Source organism: Vitis riparia, chromosome 9, assembly GCF_004353265.1.
Source record: "Vitis riparia cultivar Riparia Gloire de Montpellier isolate 1030 chromosome 9, EGFV_Vit.rip_1.0, whole genome shotgun sequence".
Taxonomy (NCBI): Eukaryota; Viridiplantae; Streptophyta; class Magnoliopsida; order Vitales; family Vitaceae; genus Vitis; species Vitis riparia.
The window spans coordinates 3,058,838-3,067,758 of NC_048439.1; the positions used below are offsets into that span (position 1 = coordinate 3,058,838).

The 8,921-nt window shown below is 34.9% G+C and overlaps 1 protein-coding gene across 1 annotated transcript; it reads right to left on the minus strand.

The window, feature by feature from the left end:
• Positions 1-896: 896 nt before the first annotated feature.
• Positions 897-7,672, minus strand: LOC117922181 (NADP-dependent malic enzyme-like). The gene is made up of 20 exons (XM_034840221.1): positions 7,428-7,672; positions 6,962-7,230; positions 5,783-5,903; positions 5,594-5,668; positions 5,118-5,269; positions 4,915-5,020; positions 4,682-4,747; positions 4,058-4,153; positions 3,847-3,918; positions 3,619-3,702; positions 3,441-3,539; positions 3,107-3,154; positions 2,935-2,988; positions 2,734-2,832; positions 2,540-2,629; positions 2,375-2,452; positions 2,189-2,263; positions 2,011-2,101; positions 1,301-1,429; positions 897-1,212 (listed from the first exon to the last, which is right to left on the minus strand). Exons 1-20 carry the CDS (start codon positions 7,455-7,457, stop codon positions 1,124-1,126), a joined length of 1,923 nt encoding a protein of 640 aa, XP_034696112.1. The 5' UTR covers positions 7,458-7,672; the 3' UTR covers positions 897-1,123.
• Between the last annotated feature and the right edge of the window lie 1,249 nt (positions 7,673-8,921).

Consider the following 8,921-nt stretch of genomic DNA (forward strand, 5'->3'; position numbering starts at 1 on the left):
TTATGTTTTAGGAGTAGATGAATCTGATAATCGCCTTAAAAGTCATATATTTTGCATAATTCTCGATAAGAATATGAAAAATGATGGATAAAAATGCGTTTATCAAGTGTTATGTTATCTTCTATGTAATCAACCTATATAGAATCCTTTTTTACTCCTCTCTCACTCCTTTGTCTATGGAAGACATCTTTTGCTTTAATCCTTCCAAAATATAGGTCTCCATCATCTTCCCTCTCAAGATCAACCACAATTGCATAGATAATCTCCGCCCACTTGGTAGTTTCCAATATTTAATAGATCAACCCTTTTGTAATTTGTTTTAAAATTTTAAAAAATCCAATAATATAAAAATAAATTGTTATTTTTTGTGATAAAATTAAAAATTGAAGAAAAAAATTATGAAGTTAATTTTTTTTATCTTTCATTTGATTTGTAAGTATTAAAAAAGAAAAAGAAAAATTAGAATATTTAATTTGAAAACCAAAAATAATAATAACCTTCATAGGCTTACATTAAGAAAGTAATAATTTTTTTTTAAATATTTAAAAAATGAGGTATTGAAATTTTTTTGCTATCTCACATTTAAAATTTTTTAAAAGTATTTTTTAAAGATTTAATACTGACCTATATTTTATTTAAATAAGATTTTTTTTTTTAGCTATAAGAATTATTATTACTTCCTATTTTTAAAAATAAAAAAATGTGTTTAAAAGAAATCTTAATATTTTAAAATTTTAAAATCTATAGGAATAAAAAAATTATTTTAAATTTTAAGATAGTGACAAATATTTTGAGATTTTGGGGATTCTGAGTTTCAAAATTATAAACCATATTTGAGAATTTAACATATTTTGGTCTATTTTCCATTAAATAATTACCACCTTACCTATTTTGGATTTTTTTTTTTTAAATTTCATTTAAAGATTTTCACCAGTCCACAACATTTTTCAGGCTAGACTTAAACTACTACTACTACTACTACTACTACCCATCAGAACATAACTTAATAGAAGATAGAAGGGAATAGGGGGTAATAAAAAGGAAAAAATAAGGTGTAAATGATTAAAAAGAAAGAACATGAAAATTAAACTTCAAGCCAACACTACAGGATCTTCCCACCCATTCACCGGAATGATCGATATGCAGGGCTGTACATGCAGTTCTCAGCATACTCCACCAGATTTTCCGGCTGAGGGAGACGGGTAGCCAAACCTGCAAATCGAGATCATTTCATAAATGGAGTTTCAAGGGTGAATATGCAGAATTTCAGATACTGTGAATTCAGTGAAAAGAAACTCACCAAGCTCATAAGCTTTAGCAGCCACATTAGCGGCAATATGGGCTGAAATCTTTCTGATATTAGAGAATGGTGGGTATATCATTCCCTTGTCGAAGTTCTCCTGGGTTGCCTGTTTTGCCAAAGCTTCCGCTGTCCCAAGAAACAAACAGGGCATGGATTTAATGAGGATTTCATTAAAATGTATAAACAAAACCCAGTTAGATAGTTACTATAGAAGGTGCAGTCCACCAACTTCTAAGAATTTTGTTCCCTTCCACCAATCTCTACCAAGCCGGTTATATATATGAGATTAAGACAGCTAAAACCAAAGTTCAAACACCTATCTAAAGGATTTGGGTTGTCGGAACTTATTGAAATATGAATGAGGGGCCACCTATCATATTTTTCCTTCCTAAAAACAAAGAAGGAACAGGCTGAAGTTTCATGAAAATGGACCAATTATACCGGTCAAAAGTTCCCAACATCCTACCCCTTCTGGCGATTTTCTTCAATACAAAAATGAATTATTGTCTAAATTCCACCGAATTACTCCAGAAAAAGGGCAATATCAACAAAGAAAATCTTGACAAGTTTGTAGATTAGGAGGTACTGATATTTTCAAGACCCCAAAAAGCAACCGAAGCTGTTTCTATTGCAAATAAAAAAATCGACTCTTTCAGGTCCAAATAAAAAGGGAAAGGTGGATCCTTTTCAACTTTTTTTGCACTTACAGGCTGCCAAAAGCATGTCGTCATGCACACGGATTGCACCAGAGATGATCAAACCCAGACCGAATCCAGGGAAAATGTATGCATTATTTGACTGGATGAGAAAGAAAAATAGCAGCAAGGTCAGTCCCCAATGCATGATAAATATTTAAGAAAGACTTGAGAAATCTAGAGTTAAAACCTGTCCAGGCACAAAAACTTTCCCATTGTATTTGACAGGGTCAAATGGGCTTCCACTAGCAAAAATGGCACGACCCTGTAAGTAAAAAAAAAGAATGATATTAGAATCATAATTGATTATCTGAGTGGTCAAACATAAGCCCAGGATATGATGTAATGAGATATAGAAGCATCAGGCTTATTTTACCTCACTCCATGTATAAGCTTCTTCAGCTGTACATTCAGATTGTGAAGTCGGGTTGGAGAGAGCAAGAATGATGGGTTTCTGCAAGCCACACCCATTTAGTCATTTTCTTCTAGCTGGACATGCATCTCTTCCATTAATCAAACAGATGGAAAGACAAGAAATTACCTCATTGAAGGAGGCCATGGCCTCAACCACCTCCTTGGTAAATGTTCTGCCTACTCCTGAAGATCCAATCAACACTGTTGGCTTGATTGCCTGACAAAGCAAGACAAAAGGGTAAGGAGGCCAAGTTTGGGATCTATCTAATGTGCGCATGAGAGAGAAGATAGTAGAGGAGGGAATGAGGAGGTGTATCACACCTTAACAGCATCTACGAGATTTTTAATAGGCTCATGCTCATGAGCCCAGGGCTTCTTGAAATGTTGAAGTGAATCCATGCGGGAGCTAACAATCAATCCCTGCAAAATAATATGTGGTCATTTTAACTGATGCAAGGAATACAAGAGGCCACAAAGAAGAAAATACTTCATTTTGGAAGGAGCAGATTGAGTTTGTACTACCTTTGAGTCCACAAGCCAAATCTTCTTGCGGGTCTCTTCCAGTGGAGCTTGTGTCTGCACAGAGAAACAAGTATAAATCTCTTGTACATTTATACTCTACATTCAGCGCTTCCATAAAAAACAACAAAGACAGAAAAACGTAACATAAGGATGATAGTAGTAAGTTATTTACCTGTTTTGACATCTCAAGAGCTATGAGTTCTGCTATTCCAGTGCCAGCCTGCAATCACCAAAAGAAAGACATTGAAGCAGTCATGGAAAAGCAAAACAAACAACAAAAGAAAGCCCATTAAGAGAGGCTTCAAAATTGTACAAACACATTTACTAATTACGATTTCTAGAAACCCCCTAGTTCTCCTTGCCCTCTTCTTTCCTCTGGGGTTCTATTCACCCATTTACTTATTTTTACGATTCAATGATTTCTTTTAAATTTTGATTACAATTCCACCTCTTCTTTTTACTTGTTAGAAAACTAATCACAAAGAAGATTAGAATAAGGCGCTCACCTCTCCAGCACCAAGGAATAAAAATGTATGTTCAGCTAAGGTTCCCCCAACTAAATTTAGCGCTGAAATGAGCCCTGCAAGAACCACAGATGCCGTTCCCTGTAGTAAAGTAAATAACTCAGGTATTAGACGTGTTTTATCCGATAATTTCATAGATCAGACCACCTCAATCAATCACCTGAATATCATCATTGAAAACAAGATGAGTTGTACCATATCTTGCAAGCAGATCAAATGCGTTGTGGTTTGCAAAGTCCTCAAACTGTATAATGTGGTCTAAATGTTAGAAGCCTCAAGAATAAAGTACTTTACGAAATAATGAATTTAATGGAACAAACAGGCAATTTGAGGAAATAGTAACAACTAATGAATTGATGACTTTGCCCAAGGCCAACCAACAACTAACCTGAACAAGGACTTTCTCCCCATAGTTCTGCTTGACCGCACACATGAATTCATGTATAAGTTCAGCATATTCCTAGAATGGGGAAGAAAAAACCACTTCAGAATTCCAGAATATTACATAACTTATAAATATAAATTCTAAATGGTAGTTGAAAAATTGGCATTCAAGGCAAAAAGAAAAAGGCAAAAATAAAATTAAAGGTAAAAAGTACCTGCCCAGTTGCCCTCTTCTGCCGGAGCCCGATATAGAACTCATCATCCAATAATTTCTGATTGTTTGTTCCCACATCAATTGTAACTGGCAAGCACTGAAAATGATTTCATAGACCATTTTGTTATCAGTTACAACCAGAAAAAATCCATTGGTTGCACACCAAGTTAGAGAAACGATGGAATCGTTTTTTATGATGTGGAAACCCACTAACCCTGCTTCACAGGATGGGGAAATCATGGTAACATGACCTTTCCCCAAGAACCAAATATTGGGTAAGTCACAGAGCTCAAATTTGGGACGTCCCTCTCACAAAAGGGTGTACCTACCAGTTTGAGCTACCTATGGGTTCAAAATGATAGCATCATAAATTAGCTATTGAATGTAATTATGGCATGGTTTTTCTGGATCCTCTACATTTGTTTACTCCGGGACTTTCCAATCAAAAATCAGCATTCAGGTGCCATTATCAATGGTGTGCTCATACTTTATTGAAATGAAACCAAGTGAAAAACTAAACACCCTTAGAGTAGTGGTCCATATCCAAAAAGATGGATGACATTTCCCATGTACTGTGATGGCATGCAGGGAAGCACAAAGTAATACTAGTTGTAAGAAAACTTACGGCTGAGGGACGAACTCCTCCAAGTGCAGTATATAAAGACAGTTTCCCTACTGGTATCCCCATACCCTGATAACATTAAACAGATTGTCGTTATTGGCACAAAACCCGAGAGAGAGAGAGAGAGAGAGATCATTACAACTAATCCAATTCCAGAGCTGATTGGGAGATTCATGATTTACCATATTTATGTACAAGAATTCATAAAGCTCAAATCCAAATCATAATTCATTTACCTGGCAACCAAGATCCCCAAGCCCCAAAATTCGCTCCCCATCAGTGACAACAATAACTTGAATATTCTTCTCAGGCCAGTTCTTCAGTACCTCAAGAATCTTCCCCCTGGCAAAAGACTAATCATCAGTTTCAACACAAACTAAGAAAAATTCCAATTAACTACTAGAATGGGAACATAAAAATAATGCTCGATGAAACATACTTCTCATTCAGACTAATGAAAAGGCCCTGAGGACGCCTCAAGATGCCTCCATATTTTTGGCAAGCTTCACCAACCGTTGGGGTATAGACAACTGGGAGCAGCTCCTCGACATTATCCATGAGTAGCTTGTAGAACAGCTTTTCATTTCTTTCCTGTGTACCAGACAAATACCAAATCAAGATCTCTTTTGACCATATCATATTAAGCATAGTGATAAACTAGGTACACACAAATTATTTATTTCCAAGAACTACTTCAGGAATTAATTTGGAAAAATTCAGGAGCAAAAAGTAGGGGGAATGCTGATGGCAAACACAAAATGCAGCAGCAATAACCAAAATAACGATAATAGTGATAACTAGTTAACTAGTAAAGCTTTAATATTATAACACTTGTTGCATACAGTTGAAGCAAAAGACAAGCATATGATGGTTCCAACTAATAACTGAATAGCCAAAAATTCGAAAGAAGGCTACCTGAAGATCCATCATTGCCATGTACTTCTGCAACGGAACAGTATACTGGCGGATATTGGCCATCAACTTTTTTACCTGGTAAGTAGAGGCACAAAAGTTAGAAAAGCTTTGTCATATCGGCTAAACAAAAGAATAGAGAAAGAAACAGCAATAAGGATCTATAGCTGGAGCAATGCCATTTAGGACAACCTGAAGATCTTGAGAGACAACAGCTGGAGGGAGAAGGCCACGTAAATAATGGTGATCTCTCTCTTTTTCAGTGAAGGCAAGCCCTTTATTATGATGTGGATTCCGCAATAACGAATAACCGCTACAGGATAAGAAAGAAATTAATGAATAAGATACCAAAAGAATAAATAGTTGTCGGGAATCGTGACATTCAACGGTAATGTATCAAAAAGGTCACCATTTCTTAGCAAGAAGAACCAAGAGACCTAAAGAGAAAGTCTGATCACTAAGCCCGCTCGTATCAAAAAACGATAAATCACAACTTCATTGGAAAAAAATATTATGCAGAAAAAAAAAATTCTGAATAAGAATATTATACTCTTTGGCTAACAAGAGATTAGCTTATCCAACGGCATCAGCTGAAAAAGAATATATTTACTACCAATACAAAATTGAATCTTAATACAAGATCTGCATGAAGAAACACAAAAGGAAAAATGAAAAATTAAACCCTTGAGATCATTAAGATGTACTACATTCAATACAAAGACCAAAGTTCTTAGGCCAATATAACAAAACAAGACAAAACAATAAACAAACAAGAAAACCCGAGGATGAATTGAGTAGAGAACTTCAATCAAACAAATTGAAGAAGGATTACAGTTTACAACAACAAATAGGAATGAACTACTTGCAGGATATTATATTCATTTTTATAAAACAAAAAGTGGAATCAAGCTGAAAAAAAAAATCCAATAATACCCCACCAAAGATATAAGCATTTATTAAGAAATCAGATCCAAAAACTGCAAATATTTCATTTCAGATTTCAGACATATACAAGTTATAAACAATACTGAGAAATCAATAAGACAGAAATATAAAATTGTCAACCAAAATACTAGGAAAATATAATTCATGAATCAAAATGACAACATAGCAAGATGAACAATGGCAGGAATACTGTTCAAAAAAGAAAAGTTCAGATCCGACAGACACATACAAAATTTGATTACGTAAAGCAATGAACTTTGTCAAGGGAAGTTACAGCTAACGATCAGACAATAAATGACTGAATGGCATAAAGAATCAGAAAGAAACAAAAACATCAAAATAATCAAAACCCAGAGAGAAGGGCAAAAAGTGAAAAACAACAAGAAAGAGAGACGTGATTCAATCGCCATTGTTGATCAATCTGACCTAGCGACGGTTATAGTCCAAGGAGTAACAATCTGATCCTCTGTGGCGGCATCCTGGCCTTGAACATCCCGAGCCCCACCACTGACCGCGGATTTCGAATCCACCTCAAGCACCGTGTTACCATCCCTCAACTCCTTCAATGTACTCTCCATCACAGCGCTGACGTTTAGCTCCCCTGCTCTGCCGTTGGACCCCAAAGCCAACACTACCGGAGGTAGAACCTTCCTCTGAGACACGCTCCGAGAAATCCCGGAAAAGCCCGAGTTGCTCTGTCAAAACCCACAATCAATTCTCATTTCCACCTCAAATCACAACAAAAAAGCAAAGTTTTTTCACAGAAAGCAACCTCGTTTGCTCAAAACAGAAAAGACCCAGAAATGAACAACAAAAACAACTGCTTTTGCAAATTCAGAGAAGTAAGAACCATTAAACTGGAGATTTCCAAAACGGGTCGGGTTTATATTACCAGGAAACTACTGCTGTTCAACGAGATCATGGTGACAAGAGAGTTTTGCGCCCTTCCAACACTCAATTCAGGAAGAAAATGAGAGATGCAGAGAAACTGTAAGAGAGAGTCTTCAGGTCAAGCCCTCCTCGCTTTTCTACTGACTCTCCTTCTCTCTCTGCAGCTGTCGCTTATCTGAGCTAAGAGAAAGAGGGAGAGGTTGCAGACCCGGCAGCGAAAGAGGGAGTTTGGTGACCTCTTCTCTCTCTTATACACTTTCTCTCTCTATCCCTTTTTTCTGAAACTATGTGTTCTGCCCACATTTCCCAAACTGCCCTATACTTTTCGCACTTTCTCCCTCCACCCAATTTTCCCATCAATGCTCTCCCTAACGTCCACGTCATTGCCACCTCATCCCATCATTGCCACGTCACAATTAGCTAAATCTCTTTCCAGTCTTCCTAAAACCATGTTCTTTTATTTTCCAAATTGTGCTGTTTTTTTAATGAATTTAATCACTACTCTCCAACTAAAAATTTTACATTTATATCCATGTGAAATGGAATTTATTTATCTACTCATCTGTACAAGTGGCATTTCCTTTTCTTTTTTTAATAATGCTTTGAAGATAAGAAATTTTTTCTATTTTTATTTATTATTATTTTTAAATTTTTTTACTATAAATATGAATATAAATAAAAAAATTACTTCTATAAAAAAGTCAAAAAAAACAATATAGAATGAGACTTGAATGATGGGACACCCAAATTATGAGGCTTATTAGGGTGGTGGTTGTGATCTAAGCATGGTTGATAAGGACGTGTTTGGCCTCTAATGACGAAAGTGAGAAAATTGAGGGAGTTCAGGATGAGTAAAATCCATTTATTTGCAATTGGGTTTGTCTTTTTCCTTCACACTTTCATCAGATTCTCCATCACGAGATCTCATGGCTGTGATGTTGAGGTCATTCGCGTGGCGCCTTCTTCTTAAAAATTCATTGTCACAAAGAACCTCCTCCAAGATATTCGCCATCCTTCATAAGATGTTGGTTCATGTGGGTTTTGTTGGACTTCAAATTTCAATCACCATAAACCCTAAAATCATGCCTATTTTTCTCCATATTTTTATTAATGTGTTTGAAAATGTTTTTAATTGAAGTATTTTTAATGAAAATATTTTCTCAAGACGTGTTTTTTTAAAAAGATTATCTATAAAGTGTTTTTTTTAAAAACTTATCTTTAAAGTGTTTTTTTTTATTTTTATAAAACAATATAAATTATTTTTTATATTTTTAAATATTTTTTAAAATTGGTCAATCATTTAATTTTTTTTTTTTTGTCAAAAACATATTTTAAATTAAAAATATTTCCTAAAATTATTGTTAAATAAATTTTATTTTTAATGTTTATATTTTTATATTAATTTCACTTAAACTCTTAGGCTATATTTGGTTTTCAAAAAATTTGAAGGAAAATGTAACAAAAAAAATAAAAAGAAAAGGTAGAAAAAACGAAA

What these genes read in the sequence shown, in the direction of transcription:
- LOC117922181 (XM_034840221.1), bottom strand. Translation starts at nt 7,457, where the DNA reads ATGATCTCGTTGAACAGCAGTAGTTTCCTG. An exon ending in TGGACTATAACCGTCGCTAG is followed by an intron (nt 5,904 to 6,961) that starts GTCAGATTGATC and finishes CTTATCCTGTAG; the next exon opens with CGGTTATTCGTTATTGCGGA. An exon ending in AGAAGAGGGCAACTGGGCAG is followed by an intron (nt 3,919 to 4,057) that starts GTACTTTTTACC and finishes TCCCCATTCTAG; the next exon opens with GAATATGCTGAACTTATACA.